The 16643-nt window shown below is 50.2% G+C and overlaps 1 protein-coding gene across 1 annotated transcript in view; it reads left to right on the top strand.

The window, feature by feature from the left end:
- Positions 1–16643, top strand: part of COL17A1 (collagen type XVII alpha 1 chain) — a 44467-nt gene that overhangs the window by 15515 nt on the left and 12309 nt on the right. The window contains exons 11-30 of the mRNA XM_049790422.1: positions 2836–2907; positions 3861–3929; positions 5165–5326; positions 5964–6044; positions 6912–6950; positions 7747–7974; positions 8533–8754; positions 9128–9157; positions 9493–9519; positions 10431–10457; positions 10557–10619; positions 11419–11523; positions 12019–12081; positions 12756–12791; positions 13710–13763; positions 13932–13967; positions 14352–14387; positions 15243–15305; positions 16219–16254; positions 16464–16535. Of these exons, the coding sequence (XP_049646379.1) occupies positions 2836–2907; positions 3861–3929; positions 5165–5326; positions 5964–6044; positions 6912–6950; positions 7747–7974; positions 8533–8754; positions 9128–9157; positions 9493–9519; positions 10431–10457; positions 10557–10619; positions 11419–11523; positions 12019–12081; positions 12756–12791; positions 13710–13763; positions 13932–13967; positions 14352–14387; positions 15243–15305; positions 16219–16254; positions 16464–16535 (1521 nt within the window). The remainder of the gene's footprint in view (positions 1–2835; positions 2908–3860; positions 3930–5164; positions 5327–5963; positions 6045–6911; positions 6951–7746; positions 7975–8532; positions 8755–9127; positions 9158–9492; positions 9520–10430; positions 10458–10556; positions 10620–11418; positions 11524–12018; positions 12082–12755; positions 12792–13709; positions 13764–13931; positions 13968–14351; positions 14388–15242; positions 15306–16218; positions 16255–16463; positions 16536–16643) is intronic.

Genomic DNA, 16643 nt, shown 5'->3' with positions numbered 1-16643 from the left:
AGTATGCTTTATGTGTCAGCATGTAGTCTATCCTGGAGAATGACCCATGTACATTGGAGAAGAATGGGTATCCAGGTTTTTTGGGATGGAGTGTCCTATATATATCTACTAGTCCTCTTTCTTCCATTACTCTTTTCAGGGCTAGTATGTTTTTGTTGGGTTTCTGTCTGGTTGACCTATCAAGTGTTGATAGGGCCATGTTGAAGTGTCCCACAATTATTGTGTTATTATTGATTTCTTCTTTCAGATTTGTCAGTAATTGTATTAGATAATTTGCTGGTCTCTCAGTGGGTGCATATATGTTTAATAGTCTGATTTCTTCCTGTTGCACATATCCCTTGATTAGTACATAGTGTCCATCTTTGTCCCTTACCACTTTTCTGAGTATAAAGTTAGTGTCATCAGATATTAATAGGGCCACCCCAGCTTTTTTGAGGGTGTTGTTTGCTTGGATGACTTTCCTCCAGCCTTTGATTTTGAGTCTATGTTCTGGCTATTCAGATGTGTTTCTTGTAGGCAGCAGAAGTTTGGATTCATCTTTTTGACCCATTTTGCCACTCTGTGTCTTTTAATTGGTGAATTTAGTCCATTGACATTGAGGGAGATGATTGTCATAGGATTTAATGTCATCTTTGTAGATAAGTTTACTGTGTTTGTTGGTCTCTCTTGTCTTAGAGTAGACCTGTCAGTTTTTCCTTTAAGGCTGGTTTATCATCTGTGAAATTTCTGAGCTGTTGTTTATCCATGAAGCTGTGTATTTTTCCTTCAAACCTGAATGTGAGTCGGGCTGGGTGCAGTATTCTCAGTGAGGCATTCATTTCATTCAGTCTTGTCACAATATCCCACCACTGTCTTCTGGCCTTGAGAGTTTCTTGTGACATGTCTGCTGTAAGTCTTAGGGATCCTCCTTTGAATGTAATTTCCCTTTTTGATCTTGCTGCTTTCAGTATTCTATCTCTATCTATGGGATTTGTCATTGTAACAAGGATGTGTCTTGGGGTGTTTTACTTTGGGTATCTTTTAGCTGGTACTCTTTCGCCATGCAATATTTGATTGCATGTAGTCTTTAACTCTGGGAGTATCTCTTTATGATGTCTTTGACAGTTGATTCTTCCTGGAGATCTCCTACCTGGGTCTCTGCGAATCTAATGATTCTTATGTTGTTTCTGTTGAGTTTATCAAAGACTTCTACTTTCATCTGTTTGCATTCCTTGAGTACTTTTTCCATTGCCTGTTCGTTTGTCTTTTTTTTTTTTTTTGGTTTTTGGGCCACACCCGGTAACGCTCAGGGGTTACTCCTGGCTATGCGCTCAGAAGTCGCTCCTGGCTTGGGGGACCATATGGGACGCCGGGGGATCGAACCGCGGTCCGTCTCCTAGGCTAGCGCAGGTAAGGCAGGCACCTTACCTCCAGCGCCACCGCCCGGCCCCTGTTCGTTTGTCTTAAGGTTCTTTCCCAATTTCTTCTGTTGTGTTGAGTTTTTCTGCATCACATCTTCCAGTACTCCGATTCTCTCCTCAGCTGCTGATACCCTGCTGGCGAGGTCATCCATTGAGGTTTTCAGTTGAGCTACCGTGTTTTTCAGATCTGTTATTTCAGTTTGGAGTTTCCTGATTTCTGTCTTTGTGTTCTGTTCAGATCAATCTATGCTTTCCTTGAGTTCTTCAAACATATCCCATATTGCTATTTTAAGTTCCTTATCCGAGAAGTTAATCAGGTGATTGGAATTTATTAGGTCATCCAAGCTTTCATCTTCATTCTCTGTGCATGGTGTTTGCCTGCGAGGTTTCCCCATTGTCACGCTTGTAGTGTGGTTTTTCCTTAACTTCTGCTGCCTCTAGTTGACATTTTTTGGGGGTGTGCTCCCTAGGCCTCTGAGGAGACCTTGAGGGATTCAGAAACACAGGCAGACAGGCACAGGAGAAGTTTCCCTTGAAGTCCTCAAAGTGAACAAAGGCACAGCAGGGTGGAGCCTCCGCAGGCCAGAGAGCTCAGCTTATTGGACGGGGACCCCCACAGCCAGAATCTACTCACTGGGCAGCTTCAAAATGCAGTTTTTTGGGGGTGCGCTCCCTAGGCCTCTGAGGAGACCTTCAGGGATTCAGAAACACAGGCAGATAGGCGCAGGAGAAGTTTCCCTTGAAGTCCTCAGAGTGAAGCTTCCTGCTTTCAGTACTTCCAAATGAATCCCATGATGGACACTCTTGTTCCATTTCTCCTGGCTTTACTTTTTGCTTCCCAAGGTGCTACCAAAGAAGGTTGGCTGTTTCAGGATACAGGATCCTGAGCTCAAACTCTAGAGAGACAGTAAAGAGATTCTATGAGGCAGGAGCTTCTGTGCATTGTTCAGAACTGCAACCCCATCCCCACGCCCTGTGATAGCCTTTGAAATCCTATTGGGGCCATGGGGGAATGTCTTGTGTTGGTATCAGGAATAAAAATCATTATGGAGAAATCTAGGGTTCTACCAAGTTAGTTTTGCTCACCTGCCTGCCATACTCACAGTTTTCCTTGGTCCACACTGTATACCAAGGTGCCTCAGGATGCTGCAAAGAACAGGGAGAGTTTTAAGGTGTGAGAGATACAAAAGCAAATAGGCAATTCACTGTGAGCTGTTGCTGTAAAATGTATGAACCAACTACTCATTCATTAAACAGAAACATCAGTCCCTTTGGGCCTGGGCTGGGGAGGTGGGGAGGAATCAAACTCACAGTGCCACTATGACTGTGGGACTAGGATACCTGGAGCTCTGAAAAATGCAAGAGTGTTTATTGTGAAAGTGATTGTATCTCCTCTAGGAACCCGTGCTTACCCTGTGTTCAATTTCTTTCACAGTGTTTGGCATGCAGAATAATCTGGTCCCCAATTCTGCAACACTGACCCATGGTTCAACCAGCACTTCCACAGGTCTGTAGCCATGACATGGAGCGTAGAGGCTGGGAAATAGCATCTCTTCCCTCTAACTCTCAAATGTCTTTCAACAACTGAGAAGAAGCTGAAAATCACTTCCTTTGCTGCTAAAGAGATAGCCTCCTACCCCTAAACCAGCGATGCCTGCGTGGCTCTATTTTGGCTTAAATAAGAGTAGAACACAGGGGGGAACCTGAGTTGTGGGGGTCATATGAAGAGCCCCATATCTATCAGCTGTCAAAGCCTCACTGTCTCCACAAATTAATCATCAGCCTGCTGGTACTATGCCTCAGACTTGACCTTCAGTTTTCTATGTGAAACTTGCTTCTTAGTGAAGATCCTTGCTCAAATTTTAGGGCTGGAGAGATACCTCAGTGGCAGAGCACTTGTTTTGCATGTATGAGACCCTGAGTTTGATTCAAGGCACCATCAAACCAAAGCAAAGTATAACTTTCATTGGAGAAGTATAATTCATATAAAAAGGGGGGGCAGAGATATAGCATAGAGGTAAGGCATTTGCCTTGCATGCAGAAGGATGGTGGTTCAAATCCCGGTGTCCCATATGGTCCCTCGAGCCTGTGGGGGGAGGTGATTTCTGAGTCTAGAGCCAGGAGTAGCCTCTGAGCGCTGCCGGGTGTGACCCAAAAACCAAAAAAAAAAAAAAAAAAAACCATATATATATATATATATATCTCAAATTGTGCAGCACAGGTAGGGAGGTTATGGAAGGAAAGTTCAGAAGGAGAGGAGCTAGGGGAGGGTCTAGGAGGACTTCCTGCTAGGGATGACCTTTGGAATGGGCCTTAGAACATTGATTTTTTTTTTCTTAATATGTATAATTACTGCCTTCCTCTCATGGGATGAGGAGTTGAAACTAGTCAGGCTGCTGTAAATTGCATAGAGCTGCCCTCTCATGCCAGCTTGGCTCATTTAGGGCCCCTCTCTTGCAGCATATGGTGTAAAGAAGAACATGCCCCAGAGTCCTGCAGTGGTGAGCACCGGCACATCCACCTCCACTGGTGAGTGCTGTTGGGCCAGGCCAGCTCACAGGGAGAAAGACCCTGGGTGACAGAGGCCTCTGGGAGGTGACAACTGCATGTATTCTAAAGTCCTGAAGGTGACTCACCCAAGGCTTCTTGGGTGATCCCACAACTGAAGATAATTGTGGCAAGGATCATCCCTTGCCTGGAACCTTCCAGGTCCTGGCATGAGGGATCCTTTCTGCATATCTGTCAAGGGCCCTTCACTTATCTGGAGGCCCCCAACTTTCTCATAGTACATGTCACCATGTTACATGTTGGAAGAGCTTAGAGGTCCCTCCCACTTCCGAGAGTATCTTTAACAGCGCAGATTCAATGCATACAGTGGACAATTGCCCTCATAATAGATCCTGGGATGTCTGGCACATCTCCTCCTGTCCAACAGCTCATTTGCTCAAAAAAACTTACTGCTGGTCTGGGAAAATAGATAGTTCAGAGATTAGAGACACTTGCTGTACCTGCAGGCCCCTGCAGTCTGGTCCTCAGTGCCACATCCCTCCCCCAGCACTTATGGGGATAGCCTGGAGACCTCAGAGACAGCCAGAGGGTGGCCCAAGTGGTCTCTAGAACTGCCTATGTATGGCTGAACATTCTCTGGGTACTCCTTCCCTTACCAAAAAAAATATCCACTGAGCACCTGCTTTGTATGAATCAAACATGGACTAAGTGCCTAGAAGAAAGTCACAAAGAAGGCTGACTGCACATCTGCTCAGGTTGACAGCAGAGTGAGATACACAGCAGATGAATATAAGAAAAACTTGCAGGAAATGGCTCTGATGGGAAGGAATCAGGTGAGGGACAGGCAGCTCTGAGTCTGGGAGAACCTTCTCCAAATACCAGCATTGCTACTGATGGGCAGAAATAAAGCCACCAAGTAAATGAAGGAAGAGCCTGTCAGATAAGATAAGTGCATTTGCCCATTCGCCAAGGGCTTTTCAGAGACAAGGTGGGAAGACAGCCCAGGGCATTGGAACAAACTTCTGCAGGACAGGTCAGCCAAGCAGGAAGAGTTCTTTGATCCCCAAAATGCTTTGTTGTCACTGCCATCAGCATGACAAGGAGACCTTCCTAACAAACACTGGCTGATCTTACTTGTACCAACCTCCTCCTCCAGCCCCAATCTCTTCTACTCTCATCCTCTCTCTTCTTCCCCCTCCTGCCCTCCCCCCCACACACAATCTCTTCTCCATCCTCACCATGCCTCTCCTTGGCAGCCTGCAGCACCACTGTGCAGAATGACGACCTCCTGCACAAGGACTGCAAGTTCCTGATCCTGGAGAAGGACAACGTGCCTGCCAAAAAGGAGATGGAGTTGCTGATCATGTCCAAGGACAGTGGGAAGGTGTTCACAGCCTCCCCTGCCAGTGTGGCTGCAAGTACGAATAAAGGGATCTCAGAAGGCAGTTGATGCAGAAATTGCGGGGGCGGGGGAGGATTAGCATTGAAAGGGTAATATTTCTCCACAATGAAAAGTACTTTCTTGAGAGCCAAGGAAATGTTTCAAAGGGATGGAGCACATGCTCTGCATATGGGAATCCTGGGTTCAACCCCCTAGCACCACATGGTCCCCCATGTACCTCCAAATAAAGTGGCAGGCTAGAGAAATAGTAAGGTGGGCAAAGCACTTGACTTTTATGTTTCCAACTGGGGTTCAATCACCAGTACCCCATATGGTTCCTTCCTCAAGCCTACCATAGGTGATCTGAGTGCAGAACCAAGAATAAGCCCTGAGCAAGGCCAGAGTGTGATCCCCAAACTAAAACAAACAAACAAACAAAAAACCCAGACCTGCCTGAATAAGTGTGCAAGAGTCTTGCACATCTATTAATAATTCATTAATGCCAGCAGGCTTGGAAGATTCTGCAAAGATATCCCGTAGGTTCTTTGGTCAGCAGCAAGCACAGGCAGGTGGAGTATGGAGTTCTTTTGACCTCCAGGAGAGACAGAAGGTGCAGGCCAAAAGATGGGTAGGTGTGGAAGATTATTTCAGATGATCATGGGTGGTGTGCACAGCTTCTTTTTCAGATGACACCCTAAAAAAAGAAAAGCAAGCTGCCTACACGGCTGACACCCAACTCATAGCAGAATCCAATGGTAAGCAGAGATCTACAGCTGTAACTTCCTCCACAATCTGTCTTCTGAGACTGTACTTCTTCCAGAGTGGTCCCTGGTCCTGTGGCATTTATGACACTTGGGGTTGTGTTAGAAAAGCCACCTCTGGACCAAGTCCAGACCTGCTGAATGACAGAGGCCTAGGCTGCTTCTTAATTCAAGCACTTAAACAAAGTCAAACCTTGCCCATTTCATTTTGATAAGGGTCTTTATTTAAAACTGAGTCCTTCACCCATAATTATCAGAACTAAGACTTTGCAGAGCACTTGAGAGTTTTATCTTCTTTCTTCTCAAATATCTGGATTCTGGGCCAAGGATCTAGTATAGTGAGTTACTTGCTCTGCTTAAAGCAAGTACCATGGTACTCACTATATGGCCCCAAAGCCCCATAAGAAGTAATTCCTAAGCACAGAGCCAGGAGCAAGCCCTGAGCACCACTGTGTGGTCTCCAAAGAAAGAAAAAAAGCAAGGTCTAGGTTTTCAGGATTCTGCCATTTTCCCCCACATGCTCTGGGTGTGTGAGAGCTCTTTGAATCACTGATTTCAGGAAAGACAGTAAGAAAGGTCAAAATGCTCAAACAGTGCCTTTTTCTGCCATTAGTTACTTGCTATATCTTCTTTGGAGAAGGAGGTGGTCACTGCAGATGGCAGGTCAGTGAGGACTGGGTTAAGGAATGTTCCTGAAGTCAGCAGTTCAGCCAGATGCCAGGGGCCTCTTTCCCAAAGTTGTGTTCTAATGCCAACCCCAGCATAGTCTCACAGACTCTCCCTAGAGCTGGCTCTTGCCATGTTTGGGGCCCTCAGTTAAATGCACAGGTGAAATTAGATGTCTTCATGTTTGTCTTCCAGGAGGCGTGAAGACTTCGTCCTCCAAGACCACCTCGTCAGGTGGGTCAGAAAGCAGGTGTGGAGGGGAGCAGAGAGTGGCCCAGGCCTGCCACCTTGGTGTCAAGAGTGTCCTCAAGGCTCTAAGGGGATTTAGGGGGGGCAGACTGGAGGCTGGGCAGGCAGTGGGAGGGGCTCAGCTCACTGGATTGGAGTGGTCCTGCTGGGCAATCTTTCCTAGGGTCCCAGCACAATACAAACCCCCTCACCCCCAAGGGGGTGCTGAGACCCCACGCATCTCAACCCTTTACACTCACCTTACTTGCCGGCACAACCCTGTGAGACCAACAGGAAAAAGGGACTTCACCCTAGTTTAGATATTAAAACACTTTCACCCTAGTTTAGATATTAAAACACTTTCTTCTTAAAAGAAACAAAGCACATGAACAAGGCACCCCCATGTGCTAAGTGTAATTCTGGGCACCATGTCTGGAGACTACAAAGCGCTGAAGTGTAGAGGCAGGAAGTGTTAGAGACCTTGTAATGGGCGGGGAGCAGCAGGGCTCACAATCCAGATCCAGAATTGAACAGCAAGAAGGATCCATCTTCTGTGTGATGCATCTCTGCTGATTACAGGCCTCCCCTCCTGGGCAGCAGGTAATCGTTAACCAACCAAGCAAACAAAAAGGCAACTTATATTTATATGCCCAGAGAGAGAAAGGACAGCAGACAGGGTGCTTACCTTGTACTTGGTGGGCCCAGGTTCGATCCCTGGCACCCATATGGTCGCCAGAGTCCAGCCAGGAGTGATCTCTGAGGACAGAGGCAGGAGTAAGCCTGCCTTCCCTTCCTCTCACAGATACCTACGGCTACAATCAAGGCAGCAGCTATAAGCAGGGCAGCGGCGGCGGTGTAGGTAGCGGCGGCGGCATTGGCGGCGCTGGAGGCGGCAGCAAGGGGGACGCGTGGGGCGCGGCGCCCGCGTGGTGCCCCTGCGGCTCCTGCTGCAGCTGGTGGAAGTGGCTGCTGGGGTTGCTGCTCACCTGGTTGCTGCTACTGGGGCTGCTCTTCGGCCTCATCGCTCTGGGTACGTGACCAGGAAAGGGCGCACAGGAAAGAGAGAATCCCTGAGAGCAGAAACCGGGTTCCTGCAGATGAGAGACCCAGGAGCGATAAGGGCCCCGCCAAGGTCCTGCGGTGCTAGTAGCAGAGCTGAGGCCCTAATGCAGCTCCGGGGCGCGCTGAGTATCTGCCCCTCACCGCCAGGCAGGCCTTCCCCCCCTTCTAGCTTCACTCGCCGCCAGGCAGGCCTTCCCCCCCTTCTAGCTTCACTCCACGCCTTGTATTTCCTCCTGGTTCTCATGTCACCTCCCTGAGACAAAGTGCGATTCTGTCCCCCTCAGGACCACTAGCCCAAGTCCTGACCCAGGACCCTTCAGGCCAGAGCAGATTTTTAGGAAGCTGATCCCCCTAGTTGCCACTTCAAATGCTTCTGCAGCAAAAACTGCTTGAAAAGACAGGAGAGTCCAGAGTTCCTGAGACTCACTGCTTCCTGTGCCTCCAGGAGGGTAGCTATGCTGGAAGGCCTGAGTGCCTGCAGCTGACGGGGTGTGTCTATCTGTGTCTGTCTGTCTGTCTGTCCCAGCTGAGGAGGTACGGAAGCTGAAAGCGCGCGTGGACGAGCTGGAGAAGCTGCGGAGCAGCATGTCCTACTTAGAGGAGAAGATGGAGAGGAGCAACAAGGACCAGCTGCAGGGATCGTACCCAGGGTTGGGGACCAGCCTGGGGACCACCGGGCTGGAAGGCAGCAGCCAAGAGGCGCTCTGGCTCTTCGTGAGGAATAAGCTGATGACGGAACAAGAAAACGGTGTGTGTCCCGAAGGGCTCCCGAAGGGCCCAGGCTCCCATGTGGAGTCAGAATTCTCAGCACAGGCTCCCCATTCACCATTTCAGCCCTGGGAGGGAGGAACGAAGGCCCAAGTCCTCCCTTTGTTCTGTTTGGATAAACTAAAACGTGAGGAGAATATTGTAGAATCACCCGAGCCTCATGGCTGTGGTCCCCTTAGTGCATGCACGCTACTGCATACATGTGTTTACGAGTACGTGTGTACGCATGCATGGGTGAATTATAGCATATGCATGCAAGAACACACAACACATACATGTGCTTGCGTGCACATCCAAGGATGTTCGCTCATGTGCTGCGTTCAAACATCTCACTCTGCTCTTTCCTCCTGCAGGCAATCTCCGAGGAAACCCTGGCCCCAAAGGTACTGCGGGGGATGAAGACACTTTCCTGTTCTCCTTTCCTGCTCCAGGGCCGGGCTTCAGTGATTATGGAAACCCTTTTCCATATTGAAGGGCTCTGGGCAGTGGAGAGATCTCATGGGCTCTGTTGGGAGGGCTGAGAACTAACTGGCTTTACAGCCAGATTTAAGCATAAAAATTTGAGCTTCTTCATCTCAGGAGACCCAGAAATGAGCCCCAGGGACAGGCAGGGGTGCAGGGTAGTCTTCTGGCTACTCTCAGCAGCTCTTGTAATATTGGGAGAGACCTAGGAGCCCTTACCACCAGCCTCTCACAGCTTTTCTGTCTTTGATTTCAGGTGACATGGGAAGTCAAGGTCCCAAAGGTAAATATAAAGGGGCATATGTATCTTTTTTTGAGGGGGTGACGCTCATGGATTACTCCTGGCTATGCACTCAGGGGACATATGTACCTTAAATATTAGTGAGGTCTGGTGCTCTGAAGCATTCAGCAAGTATCAGGAAGCCATCCCGTGCTTTTCTCTTTGTGGAAGAACCACCTGGAGCCCAGCAGCCTATAGTCCTGGGCAGGAGACACTAGGACCCTAGGGTGGCCTAGTTAAGTGGAGGGACAGACAAGTGCTGCAGGGGCCACACATTATCCATTAGAAGTAGCCTCTTGGTGAGTGCTAACAAGTGTGATAAATTGTGTGGCACATGTTGGGTGCTGTGGACGATTTCCTAGGAAAATGACCCAACAACCAATGAGAGGTACAAGTGGGAAGGAGTCTAGTCCACTGACCCCCTCTAGGCACAGCAAAACCCAGTGGTCTCACTGAGAAGGGCCTGCCAACTTCAGGATGCTGAGAATCCCCTGAAGATTCTAGGTCCCATTTCCAGAGCCTGCGAGCCAGCAGATGTGGGTGGTGCCCTAATACTTCTCTCTCCCAAAAGACCTCAGTGGAAAACTTGGGGTTTTTTCCTTTCTCTTCAGGACTTCCTGCCCCCATGCACACAATCTGGACCAGTGCCCACACCCCTTCCCCAGGGCTCCATGCAGTTTGTGGGCCCCATCCAGCTTCTTGCCATCCTAGGGTGGGAGGGACACTGTGGTACCTAAATCTTGTTAGGTCTGAATGAATGACAAGCAGCCAGAATTTCCCACGTTTGCTATTTACCCGCCACTCAGCCTCTATCATGATTTGCTAATGTGCCCATTCCATCCGCTTTCCACTGGGGCTGCCCACAGTACTGTCTGATGTTTCTGACTGAATCTCTCTTTCTATTGTTTCTGCAGGAGATCGAGGGTTCCCAGGGACCCCAGGTAGGTAAATCCTAGGAATATTGAAAGGAGTCTAAATGGCATGGTCCTTGCTTCCCCTTCTGGTAGGAAATGGGCTGAGATATTCTCATACATCCACAGGTACCCCTGGACCTATGGGTCACCCAGGCCTAGAAGGACCCAAGGGACAAAAAGGCAGTGTGGGTAAGAGCTGCCTCCTCCATCCTCTCTTTCCCTCAACCCTCCTTCCTTCATACCTGTCTACTATGATGAGTAATGAAGGGAGACATCCCTGGACCCCCATGGAGCCCCTGTTTACCCAAGGGGTAAATTAAGGGGTGTTTGTGAAAGATGAAGCAGGACCTTAGGGTGCTGAGGAAGTGGGGTATCCTTACAGCCTGACGGTCAGAGGTGACCTCACTAGACCACTGTTCTCTGAGTTAAGATGTAAAGAAAGGAAAGAGGTAGATGAGGAAAGCTGGAGAAACAGTGCTGGGGCTGGAGCCCCTGAGTCAGCAGAGTCTGAGGGAGGACAACAGTCAAATTTTAAGGGCTCTCGAGGCCTAAAGGGACAAGTCAGGAAGCTATGTGAAGGTTTAGGTTGCCATGGGATTGCTACTTGCACTTTCTTCCTTATTTTGGAACAAAAGATGTTCAGGGAACCCTGGGCCCCTCCCAGTGATACTTGATTGACTTTAGTGACAGTTCAATGATAAGGTCCAAGGTGCAGAGGTGGTCTGATGCTGAGGCTACCAGGGCCACCTCTAGGGTGCTCAGGGTCCTCTGGGGCTACACCGGCAGTGATTGGAAGAAAATGTGATGGCAGGGACAGAAGCTGGAGCTGGCACATGCCAGGTGTGCTAGTTCCTGAACTCCTTCCCTGACCCTCCACTTGCATTTTCAAAGCATTCCTCTGTGTTCTGGGCCTAGCCTGGGCTACGATGGTTGGGTGCCCTCAGCTATGGCCCCGGGCCCTAATTCGAGCTGGTTTATGTGTCTTCAGGAGATCCTGGCATGGAAGGACCCATGGGCCAGAGAGGGCGAGAAGGGCCTATGGGCCCACGGGGGGAGCCTGGCCCTGCTGGGTTTGGAGAGAAAGGGGACAGAGGTAAGATCCTTCTTGTTTTCTCCCACATAGTATAGATAATCACAGGTGCCCCTTTGAGCCAAGGTGGTGCCAGGTCCTGCAGAGATAGTGGCCTTGTGAGAGAAGTGGGCTAGCTAAGTGCTTGCTGGCCACATCCTGGTCAGGGCATGTGGACCATATGAGCGGGTTAAGGGGGAGGCAGTGCTTTCAGATTTGGGGGGTCTCTCCAGCTGGAAGGAAGCACAGAAATTGCAGGCCCAGGTCCAGTCAGAATCCTTTCCAGCCCAAAGGAATGGAGTCAACTTCAGCATCATTTCTCATCAAACTCCTGCTCAGAAACTATTTGTTGAGGGCCAAGCCAGACAATAGGCAGACTTTGGACAGGACAGGGCACTTGGTTGACTCATGGGGTTGGTCACAGGGGACTGAAGGGATGGGAGACCAGCAGGGTGGGGGCATATCCAGTGAAAATGCTTCAGTCAGGCAATTTAAATAGGAACTCTCATCTCTCCCCAGGGGTTGCTGGCAACCCAGGGGTTCCAGGTCTACCAGGCCCCCCAGGTTTTCTGGGTCCCAAAGGTAAGTAGGGGCATAGGTGGTCTCAGACTTGCAGGGAAGCAGCATGGTGGGTGGCTGCCCAGGCCCAGGGTCTGGGGTCCCCAGACCCTCAGCAGAGCCCTGCACTCCACACTGCAATACCCTGCTACCACCTGGGTTGTGTCTGGCCCCAGGGCAGAGAAGGGCCACACTTTCCTCAACCTTCAGCAGCCCCTTTGCTAGTGGCAGGGTCAGTGGTCACTTAGGAGCTTCTCCCCTGGCTAGCCTAAGCAGAGAGTCCCAAGCCTGGGATATTGGGGTCCTCTCACTGCCCATCTTCCCCCTGAGGTTGGTCCCCAAATATTATTCTGACCTAGAGAAGGGGACAGAGGTAAGATCCTTCTTGTTTTCTCCCACATAGTATAGATAATCTCCCCCAGCTTTCCCCTTAGGAGATCTTTTCCCTGGGGGCACTTCACCCTCTAACTCCTGGGGGGGGTGAGGGAGAAGGTGAGGAATTATGGGGTAAGTGGGATAAAAGGTGAGTGGATGAAGAGGGTAAGAGAATAAGAAAGTTTGAAGGAGGTGAGGGGATTTGGAGTGATGGAGTGAGTGGGTGAGGAGGTGAGAGGCCACTCTCAGTGCCCAGCATCCTGCCCTTCGCCTACCCTCCCCACAGCACCTGACTGTTGCTAACCATCCCCTCTGCTTCTCAGGTTCCAGTGGTCCTCCTGGCCCCCAGGGCCCCCCAGGTGAGTATGCAGCTTCTCCTACATAAATGCATTCTCTGGGGTGACAGAAGAAGGAAAAGGGAAAATGAAATGCTTTGTTTTGGGGTCAAGCTCAATGGTGTCCAGGGCTTAATCCTGGCTCTGTTCTCAGAGATCACTCCTGGCAGGGCTCAGGGAACCCTATGGTCTGGGGATTGAATCTGGGCTGGCCACATGCAAGACAAGTGCCTACCTGCTGTACTATTGCTCTGGTCCCCAAAACAAGCATTTTAAAGCAAAAGGAGAATTTATAAAGAGAGACCCCAGGAGCAGAGAACTCCTGGTATGTGTCCCTGTGAATAAGGACCCCTGGGGGTCATTGAAGACCAGGCTGACCTGGCATACGGCCTGTGGCAGCTCCACAGCTGGTTCATCCTGCTAAGGGCTTCCCAGCATCACCACCGTGGGCTCTGAGGCTTGTGTTGCCACCATAGTATCTGAGTCCATGACCCTCAATGCCATGTAAGAATTGCTTCTCTGGGGGATCATCATGTGGTGTGGTGGGGCTCAGTCACAGAAAGGGTAGAGCAGGGAGGCAGAGAGGGACCTGAGGGTAGGTGTTCATTGTCCTGTGTGTGTGTGTGCGTGTGTGTGTGTGTGTGTGTGTGTGTGTGTGTGTGTGGTGTATTTTCCCATGCATGTGTGTGACTAGTGTGTGACTGCTCTGGTTCAAAAGGATCTCCTATGTCTGCTTATGCCCCTGTTTGTGCCTGGGGATCATATATATGTAGATTATACATGGCATTGATGACATGTAAGTATGTGTGTTCTTGTGTGTTTCTGTGTGTGTGTGTGTGTGTGTGTGTGTGTGTGTGTGTGTGTGTGTGTGTGAAGTTCCCTAGGCCTGTCCACCCTTCCCAAGAGTGGCCACTCACTGCCCTTGTGATTTCCTCTCTGTAGGCTCTGCAGGACCCCAAGGGCTCCGAGGTGAAGTGGGGCTCCCTGGTGTCAAAGGTAAGCTGTAAGGAGGGCTCAGGGAAGGGAAGCCACCACCACCCCCACTACTGTGGGGACAGGAGGGTTCAATGGGCCTAATCTGCAGGCGCATGAGCAGCAGGTGGAGCTCTTTCTCAGTCGTTTCTGCCTGGGCTCAGTGCCAATGTGTCCATTTTCCTTTTCCAGGTGACAAAGGGCCTATAGGGCCATCTGGACCCAAAGGTATGTCTCTCCCACTGCTGCTCAGACTTCACACAGTTTCCAAATCCTTGGAACCCCAGTGTTCCCCCTGCCAGGGTTCAAGGAAGGATCCCAGAGTTCACTGTTTCACTGAGAATGTGTTAATGTCACAGTGTTGGCCCTTCCTGAGCCCACAGCACCCATCTATGCCACAGCTGGGTCATATAGGGGTGCAGTGCCTGGGAGAGATGGAGGTCAGTCCCCTGGGCCTTCATTACTGCCCCCCTGTGGCCAGCATGACACATACTCAGTGCAGACTCTTCCACTGCGCACCTTGAGTGCTGGTGCCACTGTTCATGCTCTCAGTCAGCCTCCTCCCATGCACACAACGCACACACACACACACACTTACTTGTTTTTGTTTAGGTGACCATGGAGAGAAAGGACCCCGCGGCCTCACAGGTCAGTCCTACACTGGAATCTATTTGATGCACTAAAGACACTGGAGTTGGGGGCTGGAGAGATAGCACAGCTGTAGGGAGTCTGCCTTGCACTGTCCAACCCTGGACAGTCCTGATTTGATTCCAGGCATCCCATATGGTCCCCCAAGCCTGCCAGGGGCGATTTCTGAGCACAGAACCAGGAGTAACCCCTGAGTGCCACTGGGTGTGACAAAAACAAACAAACAAACAAACAAACACTGGAGTGCAAAAAAACTCCAGAAGTAAGAAACAGAATTTCTTTAAGAAACTTCCAGAGATATATCTGTAGCAGACACACGTGAGGAGATAAAGATCTATCAGCAGGGCCATCTGCACTGCACATGTTGGGCACAGAAAAGGAGCTTCTGATTCTTTTGCTGAATCCAGCTGGGAAAGTTAAGCTCTTCCCAAAAGAAGGAGAGAGCTCATACAGCCTGTGCTGGTCTCTGCTACTTTCTTTCTGCAGCCTTACACAAGGGAAATGAAAATGAATGGGCCAGGGAGGTGGTTCAGTTATAGAGCACATGTCAGGTACCCATGAGGGCCTGAGTTTGGTTGATGGTACCAAAAATAACAACTGAAATTATAAGAGCATAAATAAAATTAATGGTTCTAGGCGGCAAGGGGAAGCTTTGTGTGGTCAGGAGGTGACACTGATAAATTTGGCTCTTGTACCTTTTGTTTCCACTACCCTGGGGAGCTGGAAAGACATAGAATTGGGCCCCCCACCTCAGGCTACTCTAGTTAGGAAGGTGCTTGAGATAGGTATGGAGAAGTGGAACATTCTTCCACTATCGAAGCTGCTGCCTCTGTTGATAGTCCATTTCCTTCACAGGCGAGCCTGGTTTAAGAGGTTTACCCGGAGCTGTGGGTGAGCCTGGAGCCAAAGGAGCAATGGGTGAGTGCTCCTGAGAAAGACCTGTGGGGGTCACCCCGTCCTACCTGCCATCACTGCTGGGACCCTTTGCCAGCTGCTGCTCCATATCTTTGCCTGCCTGGGTAGGAGATGCCTTCATGCACCTGCTGGATCCAGGGCTGGAGATAGGAAGCTTTCTTGGGTGGTATGTGTTTGGTGGGGGGGATGAGGGCCACCACCACCCCCAGTCCTAAGGCACAGTGTGGCAGGACCTTTGAAAGGGGCTGCTCATACAGCCAGTCTCAGGGCTCACCCTATCACTGACACAAAAACCCATCAGCCAGGAAATGGAAAATGGTCTCAGGTTCTGAGGGGACCATGCCCATCCCAGTCCCCATTCCCAGCAGGAGACATCTGACCAGTGGGAATGGGGTCCTCCACAGCTTCATTCCTATCTTAGGCAAGTAGGCAAGGCCAACCTTTAACTCCCATAGAGTGGGGGAGAGCAGGTTAGCCTGAGATGGTGTGAGCAGGAAGGATGAGGGACAGAGTAAGGCAGAGTTTATTCTCTTCTGGAAGATTTCATGCAGAGACAAGTCTGAGGGGGCAAAGCTGAGGAGATAGGAAAGTGTGTGGGGATGGATCCATCCCCAGATGGAGCCTACAGGGGCGTGACTAGAACAGAAGAGACTTGGGATGGGGAGCACAACTGATTCCCACAATTGAATAGGTCATCTGGATCTGGGTATGGGCAGTGGAGATGCCAGGTGGTGGCGGGGTAGTGGAGTGGTTCCTGGTCCCTGGTGTGAGGGGAAAAACATGCTGAGCAGCGTCCAGGGAAGACTCCTTAACTTGGTCTTAGGGCTACAAGTGTCTCTCCAGCGATGGGCATAGAGGGTGGCAGGCCCAATAAACTCCTTGAGTTACTAATGAGTCTTTTTCTCCTCCTCCCTAGGATCTCCTGGCCCTGAAGGACCCCAAGGCCCAAGAGGTGGGTATTTGTGCCCCTCTGCTTCCCGCTCCTCCCTCATAGCCCTTTAAGAACCGCAGATCCAAGCTGTGTGGACAGCTTCATGGGCCAAGTCCCACCACTGCTTCTTTCCCCTGCCTGAAAGTTTCTCAGGCTGAACCCCGAGATCCTCAACACCACACAGCTTGCTAAAAGATACCTCTCCATGTCCCTCCCGGTGCTCTTTCTAGGCGAACAAGGCCTTTTGGGGATGGCTGGAACACGGGGCGCACCAGGACCTTCTGGAGAGCCAGGAAAGCCAGGTAAGGGACTGTCCTAGACTGTGAGGAGCTCCAAGGGGACCAGGAGGAACACATTGACCGAGCAGTGTGTCTTCTGTGCTGCTCCAGCCTTTCACACTGTCCTCTTGT

The sequence above is a fragment of the Suncus etruscus genome, chromosome 17, assembly GCF_024139225.1.
Source record: "Suncus etruscus isolate mSunEtr1 chromosome 17, mSunEtr1.pri.cur, whole genome shotgun sequence".
NCBI lineage: Eukaryota > Metazoa > Chordata > Mammalia > Eulipotyphla > Soricidae > Suncus > Suncus etruscus.
This window is presented reverse-complemented; position numbering and strand designations above follow the sequence as displayed.